The 18,937-nt window shown below is 47.4% G+C and overlaps 1 protein-coding gene across 2 annotated transcripts in view; it reads right to left on the bottom strand.

Annotated features, from left to right (window-relative positions):
- ARHGAP40 (Rho GTPase activating protein 40) overlaps positions 1 to 15,829 on the bottom strand; it is a 47,024-nt gene extending 31,195 nt beyond the window's left edge. For both annotated transcript variants that reach the window (XM_008995932.6, XM_035298613.3), the window contains exon 1: positions 15,557 to 15,829. In XM_008995932.6, coding sequence (XP_008994180.3) covers positions 15,557 to 15,693 — 137 coding nt within the window. In that variant the 5' untranslated portion in view covers positions 15,694 to 15,829. The remainder of the gene's footprint in view (positions 1 to 15,556) is intronic.
- Between the last annotated feature and the right edge of the window lie 3,108 nt (positions 15,830 to 18,937).

Below are 18,937 nucleotides of genomic sequence, written 5' to 3'. Positions count from 1 at the left end.
GTCTGAATTTGAACCCCAGATTTGTTGTTTATTAGCAAAGTCACCTTGGGGAGTCCCCAAACCTGGCTGGACCTCAGCTTCCTCATTTTAATATGAAGGTAACAGAGACTTCCGGGGGCAGTGTAGCGCAAAAGCCAATTCACTCATTCAGCAAATGTTTACTGAGACAGTTACTAGGAAGTTAATACACATAAGGGACTGAGAATAGGAAGTCCTCAGTCAACGTTAGTTTGATCAATATATGTTGCTTCTGGGCTCTTCCTATCTAAGATTCAGACAGGGCAAGTGACTCACCCAAGACTTCCCAGCCAGTCAGTGGCCTCTAGTTCCTGTCCTGCAGAGAGTGGTCAGGGGCTTGCAAGCACGGACCATGGAAGAAATATATTTCCCCCCAGTGAATCAAAAGGCCAGAGCCCTCACAGTGGCTTAGAGCCTACCTGAATGCAAAGCCCTTCCCTCCACACACATGAACTTCCCCCCATTTCCCCAATTTTCAGGTGTCCTGGAAGATGAGGCAGGGCCTAGATGTCCTCAGCTCAGTCCAAGCTCCCTCACTCATGCTCTGTGCAGCTGTGGACATGTCCCTTTTCCTCTATGGGCCTCAGTTTCCAAATCTGTAAAATGGGAAAACAGGAGTAGAGAAGGGGGCTTTGCAAGATGATCTTAGTGAGATTGTTGCCCCTGAAGTCACATCAGGCACTGAGAATCACATGACAGTAGAGCAAAGGCCTTTGCCAAAGGGCAGGGCTACAGAAACCCATACAAGGCTGACAGCTACAGAAGCCAGAGCCTGCGAAACCGAGAGCCAGCATGACTGAGGGAGCAAGAATGCAGGCCATCGGGATGAACTGGTGGAGGCATGGCCAAGCCTCCTCTCCAGCAGCCAAACCAGGTGAGCTCAGCCTAGACCTGCTGGGGCAGGAAGGTGGCCTGGCTTCAGCAACCCAGCCAAGGGCTTCCCCGAAAAGTGGCAATTAGGGCTTTGGAGGTAGCCCTCGATTCCACTGAGAGAGCCTGTCCTTGACTTCTCCACTCTGACTCTGATGAAACTCTGACAGCAGAGGGTGTGGCTCCATGTATGGCATTCCAGAGTTTAACAGGCTGAGCTCCGTCCATCCGGACACCGTGGCGTCATGGGTGAGATGTTTCACCTCTCTGAGCTTTGGTTTCCTCTGCAAAGTGGGGGCTAATCAGAGCTATCCTCACTGTGAGGATCACAGGAAATGTAAAGATGTCTGACAAAATATCTGGCGTAGGCGCGGCGCGGTGGCTCACGCCTGTAATCACAGCACTATAGGAGGCCGAGGCGGGCGGATCACCTGAGGTCGGGAGTTCAAGACCAGCCTGACCAACGTGATGGAGAAACCGCATCTCTACTGAAAATACAAAATTAGCCTGGCGTGGTGGCTGGTGCCTGTAATCCCAGCTACTCAGGAGGCTGAGACAGGAGAATGGTTTGAACTCAGGAGGCAGAAGTTGTGGTAAGCTGGGATCAAGCCATTGCACTCCAGCCTGGGCAACAAGAGCGAAACCCTGTCTCAAAAGAAAAAAATCTGAACAAGAAATGGGAATTGTTATAATAATAATATTATTATCAGCAGCTGTAGCATCACCATTATCCTCATCATAAATATTATCAGCTACAGTGAATGAAGGAAAAGCCTTCAGTCACAAGCTCAGATTCTGTGGCCAGAGGGACAAGTGACTCCAACACAGACCCTGGCGTAAGCTGGCATTGACTATTCTAAGCAATAGGCATTAACACTGACTAGGTGCAAGGTAGTCCTTGGAACCGCATTAAAGTTCCCCAGGCTCAGCACTAACAGCATTTCAGGCGGCTGATTCTTGGCTGTGAAGATGGGCTGCCCTGTGTATTACAGTGAGTTTAGCAGCATCGCTGGCCTCTACCCAGTAGATGCCAAAGCATCCCTCTCAGTTCTAACAATGACACACGTCTCCAGACATTGCTAGCTGTTCCCTGGGGAACATCATCACCCTGGCTGAGAAACACTGCTTAGCATGGATTAACTCATTTACTCTTCACAACTTATCATTATCCCATTTTACAGATGGGAAAACAGAGGTACAGCGATAAAGTGACTTCTGCAAGGTTACCTGATGAGTAAATGGCAGGACTGGAGTTGACCCCAGGAAGTCTGGTTCTGTAGTCCCTGTTCTCAACCACTGTGCAATAAGCTGCCTGTACAACTGTCTTTCCTCCATTGTGAATGTTTTCTTTTCTTGCGCTGGCTGGATGCAGCCTGTGATTGGTGAGGGAATACCACCAGCTGGATGTGGCTCCAGCTCTGCTTCAGACCAGCTGAGCTCCTCCTATCCCTAGCACCTGAGCCACAGGGTTGCTGCACTCTTTTGAACATGTCCCTTGTCCCAAAGTTATTGTTGGGTGATGATTTGCTGTGGTGTGATAGACTGAGATCATCCCCGGTGGCTTGCTGGAGGAGCAACAGACAGCCGCGGTTGGGCAGTGCCAAGCTTTACTTTGCTAAGCGGGGAGTCTGGGGCAAGATGAGAAGCTGGGGGTGAAGAGAAAGGAGGGAGAGAGGTGGTGAGAGAGCTGGCCACCATGGGGGAATGGCTGTGTGTGATGCCATGTGCCTTTGGCTCTGGGCAAGCCCAGGTATGCAGTGTGGCCGGGCAGTGGGGTAGCCCTCTCACACCTCTATCAACACCATGAGAAGAACCGTCCCTGGACAGCTGCCGCCTGGGTCCCAGGATGAAAACATATGGCACAGACCATAGCCCAGACAGCAGGGAGGAATATGTTCAGCCGGACCTACAGCTAGAAAAGGAGCCGCTCAGCAGAGCCTAGAGTAGAGCAGCTAATCCCCAGCCTCCTTCAGACACCGGAGCAGGAGTACACGACGTCACCTCAGGAAATGATAACTGCTAGGTTTGGGGATCATTTGTCACACGGTGATAGCTGACAGGGACAGCACGCTATTGCACAACCCCAGCAGCTCTGCCAGAGGAGCGGTGAGCCCACTCTCTGCTGCTCATACACATTCCCGGGTGACAGGTGCACATGCCACTGGCTGTGTGCACACTCCATGTTCCACCCTATCTCCAACCCCCAGATAAAGTGACACATCCAGTCCTGAGTCAGGAATCAATGAATCTAAGGGGAATTGGGCCCCTTAGAGCAGAGATTGAAAGGCAATCTCAGGGCACAGCCATGTGCATATGGGTATGCCAGGGAACTGTGGGTGCACAGGCACTCAGGAATATGTACGTAACCATGCGTGCCTATGAAGAGGGTCTCTCCTCTGTTGCCTCCAGACTTGCCAGGAGGTTTGGATTCTGCATGTCCACCGATATAACTCACATAACTTAGTGCATGACAATGATGTAAACGGTGCCCCTCTGAGTGTAACACTCTTATGCAGTGTACAACCTGAACAGCAGGATACAGCAACACTCGCATCTACGAAGCAACCCCTGTGGGGACAGAGCTGGGATGGGTGGGAAAGAGATGTTATAAAAGGCAAATCTGACCTTTACATTTTTGCACATCATCTTAACTGAGCTCCTAAAATCCCTCTGTGGCTACAATTTTCCCATGAAGACAAAGAAGACTGGCTCATTCTGGCCAGTGTGACCATCTTTGAATTGTTGAACGATGCTCACCATATCTCCTTCACGTAACAATTTTGCTAGAGCTGACCTGTGGGTTATGAAAGTCACAAGCATGGCTATTTTGTGTTATAGACAACAAGAATAAAACATTCTGAAATATAACTAAAGTAATCTAGCTTCCTGAATCACATGGGAGGATGGGCTGGGAGAGAGGGAAAGGCAGAGCTATGGGTGCCCCCTTCGGCTGTTCAAGGTGGCACAAATCAGAAGAACATAGGACTCATGCTGGGCCCAAGAAGGCCAGGCACAGAGGCGTGTGCTTCTCCACCTTGCCTATGGGCTGGAGTTCCCCAGGGAGCTTTGCCAGCCAGTTATGCCCAAGCAATGCCCCAGCCAGACCAATGACACTGAAACTGCTGGGAATGGGACCTGGCCACAGTATTGTTGATTCCATTGTGCAACCAGGGTTGGGGAGCCAGGAGTATCATGTTGCTGAGGTTCAGAGAATGACACAGATTTCAAGAGTTGGCTGGGAACTGATGGATTGCGTCAAAATTCTCACATAGCACTTCTGGGAGGGGCAGCCTGCATTTCTGAGATGGCTGGGGGAGATTAAGGTACTGCTCATGAACTCCGAGATGACAAATATTCCCAACAGAAGATCAGGATCTACCAATCTCCATCTGAGATAGCGAACTACATCCCCTCCACCACATCCCCAGCACACACACTGGATTTTTCACACCTTTTAAATAGCTTGCCAGCATCTGAAAATGAGGAGGTCTCACATTTTTAAATCCTCTAGTTACAATTTCTCTCAGGAAAAAATAATCAGTGGAGATGATAATCTTGGGTCTCTCTGTAAATGACAACTGGCTGAAGCCAAGTGGTGGCTGCCTCTGAAAATGAGCTCCAGCCAGCAGCGTGGCCCCATGGTACTTGCCAGAGAAGCTCTGGAGGTCTTCAAGTTGTTTAGGCTTGCCCTCATCCTTCCTTCCAACGAGGTTATAGACCCTTGTGTGTCCCTTCCTAAGTCACTTAGATTATCATCTTGATTTGTACTACCCAATACGGTACCACTAGACACCTGAGCCCTTGAAATACGGTATTTAGTATCAATGAGGAGCTAAATTTTTAACTGACTCACTCATTCTTCCTTCCTTCCTCCCTCCCTCCCTCTCTTTCTTTTTTCTTTCTTTCTCTTTCTCCCTTTCTTTCTTTCTTTCCTTCTTTTCTTTTCTTTTTCTTTTCCTTTTCTTTTATCTCATCTTGAGAGAGTCTCACTCTTTTGCCCAGGCTGGAGTGCAGTGGTGTAATCTTGGCTCACTGCAACGTCCACCTCTCAGATTCAAGTGATTCTCTCTGTTGCCTCTGTTGCCTCAGGGCAGAAGAGTGAAAACCAGAGAGATGGTAGCATGAGAAGGACTCAGCCTCTCGAGTAGCTGGGATTACAAGCATGTACCACCACACCCAGCTAATTTTTGTATTTTTAGTACAGACAGGGTTTCTCCATGATGGCCAGGCTGTCTCGAACTCCCAACCTCAGGTGATCTGCCTGCCTAGGTCTCCCAAAGTGCTGGGATTGCAGGCTTGAGCCACCATGCCCAGTCAACTTTATTTTAACTAATTTAAATTTAAAACTAGATACTTGTTTCAGTTACTGGAAAAGGTGTAAATGTGTTTAGAACAACTTGGATACACAAATCTACTTTACCAACTGTAATTTGTATGAAATCTAAACACACATTAAGGATTTCTGATGAAAATTTAGCATCCTATTGGAGATTGCTGGAAATGTAAAATATACACTGGATTTTGAAGACTTCATATTTGAAAATGAAAACTACTTCATTCATGTTTTATATTGATTACATGTGAAGATATTCTGGACATACTGGGTTAAATAAAATATTGTTTTTATTAAAATAATATTAAGTATTAATGTTGTTAATTTGATCATATTAAAAGTTTAAGACAGGCACGGTGACTCATGCCTGTAATCCCAGGATTTTGGGAGGCCAAGGCAGGAGGATCATCGGAGCCTAGGAGTTGAAAATCAGCCTGGGCAATACAGCAACACCCTATCCCTACAAAAAAAAAAAAATGAGCTGGGTGTGGTGGTGCATAACTGCAGTCCTAGTCATTCAAGAGGCCTAGGCAGGAGGACTGCTTGAGCCCAGGAGTTTGAGGATGCAGTGAACTATGATTGTGTTACTGTACTCCGGCTTAGGTAAAAGAGTGAGACTCTGTCTCAAAAAAAAAAAAGCAAGTTTTAAATAGGCTCAGTGTCCTCTGTAAACCAAAACAAAGTCCTAAGCCCCCCAGCCAATTGAACAGACCCACTCACTTTTGCAGAATCCCAGGGAAATCCGCAAAACTGCATTGGTGGCCATGATGGGATGGGAGATTGGACACACCTCATTATACTCTCCTCCCTTTTGTATTTAGGCACAGCATCTGACCAGCATTAATGTTAAAATGGACATCACAATGGCCAGGCACGGTGGCTCACACCTGTAATCCCAGCACTTTGGGAGGCTGAGGCAGGTGGATCACTTGAGGTCAGCAGTTTGAGACCAGCCTGGCCAACATAGTGAAACCTCATCTCTACCAAAAATACAAAAATTAGTCAGGTGTGATGGTGTAGTCCCAGCTACTCAGGAGGCTGAGGCAGGAGAATCGCTTGAACCTCAGGTGGAGGTTGCAGTGAGCTGAGATTTCACCACTACACTCCAGCCTGGATGACAGCAAGAGACTCTGCAAGAAAAAAAAACAAACACAAGACTGACAAAATGGACTTTTTGTGACAATAAAATAACAAATTACAAACAGGACTTACTGCCATGCCAGACAAAGGTGAACTCACACATCTCTACGAGTAACTCTGACCCAGGATATTGGTTCACAGACTTCCCTCTCTGAAACATTCCTTTCTGCTGACTTTAAACCTTTAGACAAAGCTTTATTCCTCTAACCAATTGCAAATTAAAGAATCTCTAAATCCACCTATAACCTGTAAACCCCGGCTTCAAGATATCCCACTTTTTCCAGCCAAACCACTATTCAGCTTCCATGCGTTGAGTTATGTCTTTGCCTGTAACTCCTGTCTCCCCTAAAATGCATAAAACCAAACTCTAATCCAACTGCCAAGGACACACCTTCTCAGGACCTCTTGAGACTGTGTTCCCAGGCCACGGTCACTTATATTGGCTCAGAAGAAACCTTAAAATATTTTACAGAGCTTGGTTTTCCCATTCACACCTTGGTTCCACCACAATCCTCACCATGCCCTAGATGTTACATTCTGCCACGTGCTGGGAAAAGGTCTTGACGTGTGTGTGTTGGACTGTATATTGTTTACTGAAAAGTGATGGCAAGGAACACCAAGCCGTCCCCAGGCAGAAAACTGCTCAGGGCGTTATACCATAGTGAGCAGTATATACCGGTCATGCACTAGTTAAACCAGTTCACAGAACACAGAATTGTGCCCATTGCTGACTTGCAAAGGGTGCTTGCCAGCTTATTTTTATTTTGGTAGTGAACAGGCACTATCTGCCTGTTTAGTCTGTCTTTATTCTATGAATAAACACTGAACACCTGCTTATTAAAAATAATCACTTGTTCACAAAGAATAAATACATGGGTCAGAGTCTGCTCTGGGCCTTCAGCTGGGAAATGCTGTCAGTCCCCTGACGTCCCACTCTGTTTCTCATTTTTGCACACCATCTTCGTGTCTGCTTCTTAATTCCTTCAGCACCACCTGGGTTGGGGTCTCCACGACCGAGCTGATCTCCACAGCCACATGACTCCCTGAAGGTCCCACTTAACCCTTGTAGGCACCAGAGCTGACAGTTCCTGATCTATACCATCTTCCCAGCTGGTTTTGGGTGGGAAGCAGCACAGTGGGGAGAGCTTTTTAAAATCTTGTGAAAGTTGTGGATCCTCTCTGGAAAACTGCACACACACACAGATGCACAACATTTAGCAAATAATTTTAGTGGCTCTCGGATCTTTGAAGCTCCATCCTTGAGCCCCAGATTAAGAACATCCGGTCTTTAATGCCTTCAGAAAAGACCAGCAGAAAGAGCCTCAGGCTGGTTGCCATGGTTACACCTCTTCTTAGGCTGGCCTCGTTATCTCTATCTTTGCTGCACACATCTTCATAGGGAGGCCCTCATCGCTCACTCTTCCATTGCACACTCAAGGGCTTACGAGCCAGATTGTCATCCCACCATCAGGTCTCCTGGCCCTGGGGTTGGAGCCGGGCTCAGGGCTTGAAAGCAAAGTCCAGCCCCATCTCTCCTCTGTCCTACTCTCTGCTCCAGCCAGTGTGAGCTACGTATACCTCTCAGAGGCACCAGGCTCCCTCTTGCCCTGGAGTTTTGCCCAGTTGGCAGCTACTGCCAGGAACACCCTTCTCCTTCCCATCCTTGGCCTGCTCAGTGCCTATTGTGGGACTCAGCTCAGGCATCACCTCCTTCAGGAAGCCTTCGCTGCAGTCCTCCTACAGGTAGGTGTTGGGCTCACTGATGTCCTGGCACTTACCACCCTCCAGGAACTTACCACCCTCCATAGTCATGGCCTATTTGTTTTCTCCTTTAGACTGGGATCTCTTTGAGACCAGAGACATTCTTATTTATCATTGTGTGAGCCCAGCTCCCCAAACAGAACAGATATTAATAAATATTTGAAGGATTAACAAATTCAACGCAGTGGTTCTCAAAGTGTGGGCCCCAGACCTTCAGGATCAGCATTACCTGGGAGCCTGTTAGGAATGCACATTTTCAGCCCTCGCCCTGGAAGTACAGAATAGAAACTCTGGGGGTGGGGTGCAGCAGCCTGGGTTTGCGCAGGCCCTCCAGGTGACTCCAAGGAGCTGATCTAAGCCCCAGGTTGGAGGGAGGGAGGCAGGATGACACCTGGGGGTGGAAGCAGGTGATTGAAGTTTAGAAAAGCAATATGGAAGAGTGGCTGCGGGTAGGCAGAATAACCCCACCACCATTACCCACGCCTCCCTGGAATCGGTAAATGTGTACCTTACATGGCAAAGATGGGAGAAAGGTTGCAGGTGGAATTACAGTTGCTAATCAGCTGACTTTGGGGAGATGATACTGGATTGCCTGAGTGGGCCCAGTGAAATCATAGGGTCCTTAAATGGGGAAGAGGGAGGCAGAAGAGTGAAAACCAGAGAGATGGTAGCGTAAGAAGGACTCAGCCGGCCACTCTTGGCTTTGCAGATGCAGGCAGGCCACAACTTAAGGAAGGCAGGTTGGCTTCTTGAAGCTAGAAAGTCGATTGTCCCCGAGAGCCCCCAGAAAGGATCACAGCCCTGCCCACACCTTGATTTTAGACCAGTAAGATCCATGTTGGACTCCTGACCTCCGGAACTCTAAGATAATACATCTGTATTGTTTCAGCCACCAAATTTGTGGCCATTTGTTATTGCTGCAACAGAAAACATTAACTACAGTGGCTGAGGACCAAGGCCCTGGAGTCACACTGTCTTGGCCTAGGTCTGTCCTCTTATGTGTGGCCTATAAAATCAGGGTGATGGTGGGACAGTATACAGAAGACAGTGAGGATGAAATGAAGTAAGGCCTGTAAAACATTCAGCCCATAGGAAGTATCCCAAAAACATGAACACACAAGGCTGCTTTCCAACCAATGTGCAGCCTACCGTCCACTTAAGATGGGGCAAACGGCCCCAGGGGACAGAGCAGTAACTAGAGAACTGGAGGGGCAGTGGGCTGGGAGAGGCTTCCTAGAGGAGGAAGTGTGGGAACTCAGTTTGAGTTTTTTGTTTTTTCTGTTGTTGTTTGAGACGGAGTCTAGCTCTATTGCCAGGCAGGAGTTCAGTGGTGCAATATTGGCTCAGCAACCTCTGCCTCCCAGATTCAAGCAATTATCTTGCCTCACCCTCCCGAGTAGCTGGGATTATAGGCATGCACCACCATGCCCAGCTAATTTTTGTATTTTTAGTAGAGATGGGGTTTCACCTTGTTGGCCAGGATGGTCTCGTCTCCTGACCTTGTTATCTGCCCACCTCGGCCTCCCAAAGAGCTGGGATTACAGGCGTGAGCCACTGTGCCCGGCCAGAACTCAGTTTTAAAAGAACAGTTCGTGAATGTCAGAGAGGAAATGAGATATGCAAATCTCCCAGGAAGGGGAGCCGGTCTTTATGATGGGAAGTCCAAAGGAATTTCCCTGGGTGGATAGAAGTCTATATTAGGGTTTAATGAGAACAAAGTCAGTAAGAAATAAATGGTAGTGGGGAACGTCTCTCCAAGCAAATTAAAATTCAGAAGCCATCACGGAAGAAAGCTGAGTGGATTACATCAGAACTTAAACTTTTGTTATGACAAAAGACACTATAAAAAATGTCATAAGAGCTTTTTCCTCACCTGAGAGGAAATGTTTGCAACAAATGATAAAGTGTTACTATCCAGTCTATGTAAAGAGTTCCTGGAAAGCAACAAGAAAAAAAATACTTTAAAAATCTATGAGGAAAGTCGGCAGCAGATAGAAATCAACAAGTCACAGGAGATAAAATGCAAACACCCTATGTGAAAAGATGTGGAGACTTGCAAGTCATCAGGGAAATGCAAGTTAAAACAAGGATGAACTACATCTATCAGTTTGGCAAACACAGAGACGATTGCCAACACCCAGGGCTGGCAAGTGTCGAGAAAAGACATACTCACACTTGGATGAGCATCTTCTGCTCAAGTTGGGTAGACTCGGTGATGCCTAACAGGAGGGGAGGTGGAGAGGTGGCTTCCACATTGCAGGCAGGGTGAGGACCCCAGGGTTGTGAAGGACGCAGCCTAACCACTCCTGTAATCACATTCACCTCTGCTTCCTTGTGCGAAAAGAGGGAAAACAAGAAGCCCCATCTGAAAAGACCTGCCCTTGGCTGGTTTGTAAGCAGGATCCGGGGAGGCCCCTCCTGCTGGGGAGCCCTGGAGGAGAGCAGCTTGTAACGGCTTTTTTCCTACAAAGCTGGGCAGAAGCCCCCCAGCAGCAGCCTGGTTCCTAGAGCTGCAGTCCTGAGGTGGCTGTTCCGAGTTTTGATCCAGGAGGATGTGTGATTGTGAATGGCAGCCACAATCTGAATGCCACTGATTCTACAAATGAAGGATCAGGCCCAGAGAAGTGAGGGAACTTTCTCAAGGATGAGTGGAGGATTTAGGACTCAAATGCAAATCTTTCTACCATGCCAGGGAGTCAGTAGTCCTGAATGTACTCGTCCCATGAAAACAAGCCTGTGCTATTTGGAGTCAGCTCAAAGAACTTCACCTTTGGCCACTGATATCTGACACAAATTGCTCAGTTCCTACATGGTGGGCACTATACTAAGCCCTCACACACATTAATGTCATTTTATCCTCACAACAAGCCTAAGAAGCAGGTGCTGCTCTTCACAACCATTTTATAAAAAAGGAAACTGAGGCTCAGAGAGGTTAAGTAACTTCCCCAGAGGCCCACAGCTGATAAGTGGTGAAGCTGGGCTTTGAGATTCAGGCTGTCCTACCCCTAACACATTTAAACCACATGAAGGTGATTTATTAGTGCTTGGGTTCACATACAGGGGGGTGTATCTGGAGGTTTAAAGGGACATGATGTCTGGACAGATCAGCTGGCATTGACCCCAGTGGCAGAGACATGAGCTACACATGAGCAAAATATGAGTGAAGGTGAATCTTGTAAAGGTGATTGATTCTACAGGCTATCTGTGTGCAATCAGCCAAGTCATTTAGCCCATTATTGATTAAGGAAATCTGCCTGGTGCACTAGACTCAAAATGCATCTTTCTGCCTCTCTGATCTGCCTTTGAACTCTGCCAGACACTGAGCATGTGAAAAGATGCTCAACCTCACTACTACTAATAAAAGCGTGAATTAAAACAACAGATGGGTTTCTCTCAATCCAATCAGCTAAGACTAAAAAGAACAATAATCCCTGGTTAAGAATGTCACGTCTACTAGGAAACAAGCTTACACCCCCTTGGTGAGTTTAATTGGGTACAGCCTTCCTGGAAAACCAACTCCCAAGATATGCTTCACAATTCTAAATGTATCTACCTTTGGATGCAATGATTCCTTTTCTGAAAATGTATCATAAGGTTAAGTACGCCAAGATACATGTCCAAGAACATTGCAGTATAGCTTTTGATAGCAACCAAAAGAGAAAAATAAACAATCTACAATTCCATCAACAGGAGGGTAGTTAACAAAAGTGCTATTCAATCATAAAATGAAACATCACACCGTCTTTAAAGAGGACAGTGTAAGGGCAGGTGCGGTGGCACATGCCTGTAGTCCCACCTACTTGGGAGGCTGAGGCAGGAGGATCGCTTGAGTCCAGGAGTTTGAGACCAGCCTGAGCAACATAGCAAGACCCCTTCTCTACAAAATATTTAAAAAATAGCTAGGTGTGGTGGCACATGCCTGTGGTCCCAGCTATTTGGGAGGTTGAGGTGGGAGGATCACCTGAGCCTGGGAAGTTGAGCCTGCAGTGGTTTCACCACTGCATTGCAGCCTCAGCATGGTCAACAGAGCAAGACTCTGTCAAAAAAAAAACAAACAAACAAAAAACGATCATGTTGATTTCTATGTCTTTCCAGGAAAAGATATTATAAAGAGGGAAATGTCATTTATAAAATAGTATACATAATATAAACCAATTCACGTATATAAGTACAATTATGTACATGGATTGGGTTATCTATACATTTTACATATACATGTATGTATGTGTATGTAAATATTTATGAAGCACAAAATCCTATAGGATGTATACATAACTTCTCACAATTGCTATTCTTGTGGGTTGGAGGTGGGAGGGGCAGGTGGATTTCACTTGCTACTTTTTTGTATTTTTATAGCAATCATGAATTAACAGAAAATATATTTCGATTGGGGAGCAGGGATAAGGGGAATCCCAAGAGTCACCTCACTCCCACTGGGTCTCTGAGGCACCTCCCAAGGTTAATGTTGCATGGTTTTAAGACTAAGTCCGCATAGACTGAATTCTGCGCCTCACTCACATTATGGCAAGTTCTGTTTGATGGCAACACTGACTCTACCCATCCCTGCTCAGACCTTCCCGGTCAGCGTTTAGTGTATTACATGATAGTGGACCAACGTTATGTCTTCCTCCTGGGCCAGCCTGTGGACATCTTAAGGGCTGAGAGAGCTTCTTATTCATGTTTACGCCCTCATGTCCATCACGGAACTTCATGTAAAGGCAGTGAGCATTTCATTCATTGAGCAAATATTTCATAAGCACCTACAATGAGCCAGCCCTGTGCCAGTGCTGGAGAGCCGTGGGTAAACAGAACAGACCCAGGTTTGCACACTGAAGGTTGCAGTCCTGCTGGAATTTATTGAATAACTAAATGACTCACAGGTAAGTGAGCAGTGAGAGGACTGGGGGAACTAACCCACACACAGGAACATTGGCCTGAAGCAAACAGACCAACCCTGTTCCAGGGAAGTGGTTTTCGCTTTTTTTTATTTGGCAGTGGAATCTCTTCTCAAAAAACAAGAGTAACAGTGATATTATTATAAGCTTATTTTATAAGTTTAATTTAAAGCATTTACAGCTCATACAATCAAGATAATTTTGGCTGACAAAAAACATTGGGGATACTTAAGTGCAGGTAGTATTTTTACTAGCTGTTTAATACTTGAAAGATATAATAAAAATTAAATTCAAATAAAATGTTTGCAGAACCTTGGTTAAAAAAACACTGTTTTGGAAGTAAGAATGTTGCTTTTGTTGTTTTGTTTTCAGTAATAAAGAGAATGAATTATTCAAATTTTAAACCCTCTTAAGTATTATTCATTTGTTCATTCAACCAGTAGTTATTAAGCACATTCGGTGGGTCAGGAGCTCTTATAATGAATTCAATATTAATATCCTTAAAGATCACAAGGAACCAGGAGATTAAGGGAGGATGGCAGTGGGGTCAGGGGAACAGCCGTAACAGATAGGTAGGTAGGTAGATGGATGGATGGATGGACAGATGGATGATTGGATAGATGGTATGATCAGCTGAATCGCAGCTCATCACATTAAGATGTCCTCAGCCTAATCCGCGGAATTTGTGAACATATGTTATCAGGCAAAAGGGACTCTGCAGATGTGATTAAGCTACGATCTTGGGACTGGGAGATGATCCTGGATTACCCAGTGCGCCCAATGTAATCATAGAATCCTGATACATGAAAGAGGGAGGCAGGAGAGTGAGAGAAGGAGGCATGGTGATGACAGTGGAGGGCCGAGTCAGAGAGAGATGTGAAGGTGTTACAGAGCTGGCTTTGAAGATGGGAGAGGACCATCAGCCAAGGAATGTGGGCACTGGCAGAAGATGGAAAAGGCAAGGAAACCGGTTCCTAGAGCATTCGGACAGAATAGAGCTCTACAGAGCCCTCAATTCAGGACTTCCACCATTCAAAACTGTCAGATAACAAGTTTGTGTTGTTTTAAGCTACTGAGCTTAGGTGATTTGTTATAGCAACAATAGAAAACCAATATAGGTTAGAGAGAGAGAGAGAGATGATAGATAAGCTTATATAATTTGTTATAGCAGCAATAGGAAACATATAGATAGATACATAGATTAGATAGATGATAGATAGATACACAAATTTGTCTTTGGCTTATTCAGATTGATTATCATTAAAATCATATCCTGAGTAATTCTGAGTAATTTTTGCCTGGGATGGGGCAGAGCCCTACACACATGGGAACTCAGGAACATGCTGTATGAATGAAATGGTCTCACCCAGCTCCCCCTCCCTTTCCTGAGCCTAGAAGTTAGTTGTTCCCTTAAGAGAAATCTAGGACTCAGTTATCCTACAGTCAGGATCACCTCCTCCCTGAATCTGCTCCCTGAGTACAGACCTCGTCTGGTCTTCAGGTCCTTGGGTGGCAAATGAATGGGCAATGGGGGTCTCCTGCCGCAGGTGTGTTCCAAGCTAGAACACTTTGGAGGGCAATCTGGCTTAAGATTCTAACGTTCCTTTTAAACTTGCAACTACAAGTCTGGGACGTGAATTTTACCCATGCACATCCGCAGAGATGCTCACTGCTGTATTGCTTAGAATTATCAAAAATTGGAACCAACCTAAATGTCCATTAGCCTGGGACTGATTCAAATGAAGCCAAGGTATCCAGAGTTGGATCCCAGCAGGCCATTAAAGTGAATGAATTCGATCTTTACATTACTGACATGTAAAGTTGTCCCTAACGTAAATTAAGGGGTTTGGGGAAAAAAACTTTACAAGCACATGTATACCATGATCCTATTTGTGTAAAACAATACAAGTATAGGTTTATATGTCAAAAAGTTCTCCCGAGGTATATGTCAAAATTTTAACAGTAGTAAGTTTTCAAGAATAAGCATGTGTATTCCTGTAGTGTCTGACTTTCTATAATAATCAAATTGTAATGTGATGTAATCATAATGGGGGAAATGACTACTTGAAAATTCTGTCTGGCTGTCAGTGGCAGGCTAAGCAGGAATAAGGGGTCACCAGTTCTCAGCGAGGTGACCACACGGCCACACTGACCCAGAATCTTGACCCAGAGACTCCTGAATCTTGAGCCCCTGGAAGAGGAAGAGGAAGAGGAAATGGCACATACTGGCATCACTGTCACTCGTGGTCTCTAAGAATCTAAAAGTCAATGACCACTGCAGGAGGCTGGCAGCATGAGCCCAGGCAATGCTGTGTCCCAGGAAGGGCCTGAGTGTGGAGTCCCATGGACCAGGGCTAGAAGCCATCACCGCTTGACAGCCGGGTGACCTTGGGCCAGTCCCTGGACTCTCCAAGCCTCTGTTCCCTCATCTGTACAACGGAGGAAGATTCTTGCTCACAGGGATGTTGTGAAGACAGATGACACATGCCCCTGGCACACAGTAGGGCCAACCTCCCTCCCGCTCCCGTGACTCCTGTACCTGCAGCCCAGGTCGGCCCAGCGCTGGGCGCAGCGCCTGGCAATGCGAGCCCGCGGGATCCGAGGACACGGTGAGGCTAGGGACGCTGGGGCCAGCCTCTCCATCTGGGCGGCCGAGAGGATGGCAGGCTCGGCCATGGGCTGGCACCTTGAGGATCCCGGGCAGGCTGTCTCGGTGCCGCAGCCGTGGGGCTGACTCTTCGGCAATGTGAGAGGGAGGAGGGAGGCAGGGACCCCGTGGCACACCCAGTTCCCAGACACCCTCAAGCAGGACGAATGTCCAGCCTCCTGCTGGGGCGGGGCTGGCTTGGCCGGGGCCACCTACAGGCAGGAACGCGCGCGCACCCTTGAGTGCCGCCCACCCACACTGGAACTGCCAAGTGGAAATGGCGCTGTTCAAAAACTGTCATGAAATATGATTTGCATGACCACCATTATTACCTACAGCCCTCCGTATTTCAGGGTAAAACGACTTGAATAAAGCACCTGGTTGATATGGATGGAAGAAAGTGCTCAGACCCAGGGGTTTTTATCTGGCTGGACCATTCCCTCTGAGGCTTCTCTGAGCTGTGGTTTCCTCCTCTGTGAAACGGGGATGGTGACATTTGCTAGGAGACAGGAAACTAGCAAGCAGGAAGATGTCAGGGTGTAAAAAGAGCAGGATCTGGGCAGTGGCCAGGAGGATAGGAAGGGAGCAGGAAACGGGAGTGGGGAAGTGAGGGGTGTCCAGAGACCCTGCCGGGGTTGGCCTTTTGGCTGGGATGTAAAGGAGGAGGAACTAGCTGGGAAAAGGCAGGGGGAAGGGGAAAGCTGGGGAATTTAAACCCCTCATCTGTAAAATGAGAACTCATTCATTCATTCAGCAAATCTTCATGGAGCTCTGTAGGCGCCCTGGGGGCAGTGACCAGAGTGTCTGAGAACAGAGAGCAGGAGCATGCGGACTCAGCTGAGAGGAGAGCAGAGGCTGCATGTCAGGTAGGGGTGGGGAGTGGGAAGGAGTTTCCAGGCACCAACAAGGACACATGCCAAGGTGTAGCAGTAGGGCATTTAGGGACATATGAGAAGCACTCCTGCCAGCTACCCTGGCCGTGTCCTGTTCCCTGCATCCGTTTCGGACCATGAGCCCCTTCTCTTGGCCTCTGGCCAGGATGGATGCCACAGACTTCCCCAGATGGTTGTGGCCTGCCCTGCCCTCCTCTAAGGCTGCGGGTGTCCGTGAATCTTTCCAGGCAGCATATTTGCCTGTACTCTCAGAAGAGAGGCCTCAAAGTCCTCCTCAAGGAGGGACCCCAAGTCTATGGGTCCCCACAGTCTGAAGTTCTGCTCTGGCCCGTCGGAGGCAAGAATGGAGCCCAAGATGCTGGAAACAGGGCCCCGCTGGAGCCACAGTGCCCAGGACTGTGCGTGGTTCTTAAAGACAGGAAAGGTCTCGCAGCACACAGGGTCCTGCAAAACCCCGAGTCTCAGGCAGCTGTCACTGGTTGGAGCCTGCAGACTAGGGCTGTGCAGATGACCACCTATCCACTTCTGAACCTCCTCCTGCGGAGGACACAAGGGAACCACGTCACTGGGAGGCCAAGGAGCTGGGGCTCAAAATGTAAGTGAATTATCCATGGAAGTGGGTGCAAAACTACTTTGGGAGCCATAGGGAGTTTTGTGTGGGAAACATGGTAGGTGCTTAATAAAGTTTGGATGGGTGGGTGGGTGGGTGGATGGATGGATAGATGGGAGGAGAAAGAATGAAAGATTGGTTGGGAAAATAGGGGATAAGAGAAGGGATGAATGGGAAGACAACTGAATGAGAGGATGATGATTGGATGGATGGATGGGTGGATGGGTAGATGGAAGAGTGAATGGCTGTGGACATGAATATGTGAGAGGATGAGTGAATGAATCAGTGAGCCACTAGGTGAATGGGTGAAAGAGTAAATGAGTGAATAAATGAAAAAATAAATGAAGAGTAAATGAGTGAATAAATTAGTACCTGAGTAAATGAACTTCTAGTCCAGAACTGAAAATCTAGCTCATTGTCATGCTGAGACCAGCTTGGCTGTCGAGACCCCAACCCAGGTGGCACTGAAGGAATTAAGAAACAGACACAGGGAAAAAAAGAAAAGGTGGATGATCAGAGTAGAGCATCAGGGGTCTCACAGTATTCCCAGCTGAGAGCCCAGAGCAGACTCTGACCCACATATTTATTCTTTTCATTTCAGTGATAAGTTTAACAAGCGGATGCTCTGTGTTCTTTCATTGGTTAAAGGTAAACTAACAAGGCAGCTAGTGATGTTTACTAGAGGTTAAAAATAGACTAGGAAGCCCTCTTTACAAGGGAACAAAGGAACGAGTCACATATTCTGTGTTTAAAGAACTAATTCATCTGGTGTGAGACATATTCATATTGGTTACTGTTTTAAAATGCTTTGAGCAGTTTTCTGCTTTGGGGTCAGTTTCCTGCTTTGGGGCGCCAACTAGGTTTTCCTTGCTGCAGCTCTCGGCAAATAATATGATATACCACACATGTCAGAATTTGCTCTCAACATTGTCACCTCCCTTAGGTGCAAGGAACCCTTCAGAAGAAAGCAGGAAGGAAGAGAGAGTGGCCTGAATCTTGGATGATCGTACTTTCCAGCCTCTGTAAGGAAGTGTCCTCTTGGCTTCCTGGAGAGCTGTGTGTACTCAGAATGAAGCCTGGAGGAGTGAGTGTACCTGCACTCAGGGCAACATTCCTCAGCCCCAGCTAAGCCTTGTCCCAGCAACCCCCACCCCCTGGCACCCCCGCGAGTATCGGCCAGGCCTGTTAGGTCACACCGGAGTGGCTCAGACCTGCTGGCCCTGCACCCTGGCAGCCCGCCAGCACCTCCCCGGGCAGCCTGCCATCAGCTGGGTTTCTCACTATTGCAGAGACTCATCCTAGGTCCCTCAAACCCAGAAAGCCCCCCCAGGGCCTGCGTGTCATGTGCTCAGCACTTTTCTCCCTGTTTTTCTGTCCCTCCAAGCAGCCCTCACTTCCCACTACAGCGCAGTCCTATGCAGTGTGATGAGGTGGAGCCTCATAGGCTTGGGCTGATCCTCAGTTCTGCCACTTAGGCTGTGTGATTTCGGACAAATGCCTTAACCTCTCTGAGTCACAGCTTCTGTATCATTTAAATGAAAACCTTGTCTGGTTTGAGGGGTGATTGTGAGGATTTGGGGGCCTGGCACACAATGTACACTGAGCATCTAATTGCCAGGTGCTCAACTTTTGTCTTTTTCTTTTCTGAGACTGGGTCTCACTCTGTCACCCAGGCTGGAGTGCAGTGGTGCAATCATAGCTCACTGCAGTGTTGACCTCCTAGGCTCAAGTGATCCTCCGGCCTCAGCCTCTGGATGGAGCTGGGATTTA

Source organism: Callithrix jacchus, chromosome 5 (genome assembly GCF_049354715.1).
Source record: "Callithrix jacchus isolate 240 chromosome 5, calJac240_pri, whole genome shotgun sequence".
NCBI lineage: Eukaryota > Metazoa > Chordata > Mammalia > Primates > Cebidae > Callithrix > Callithrix jacchus.
The sequence above is the reverse complement of the archived record's forward strand: the minus strand, read 5'-3'. Positions and strand labels throughout refer to the sequence as shown.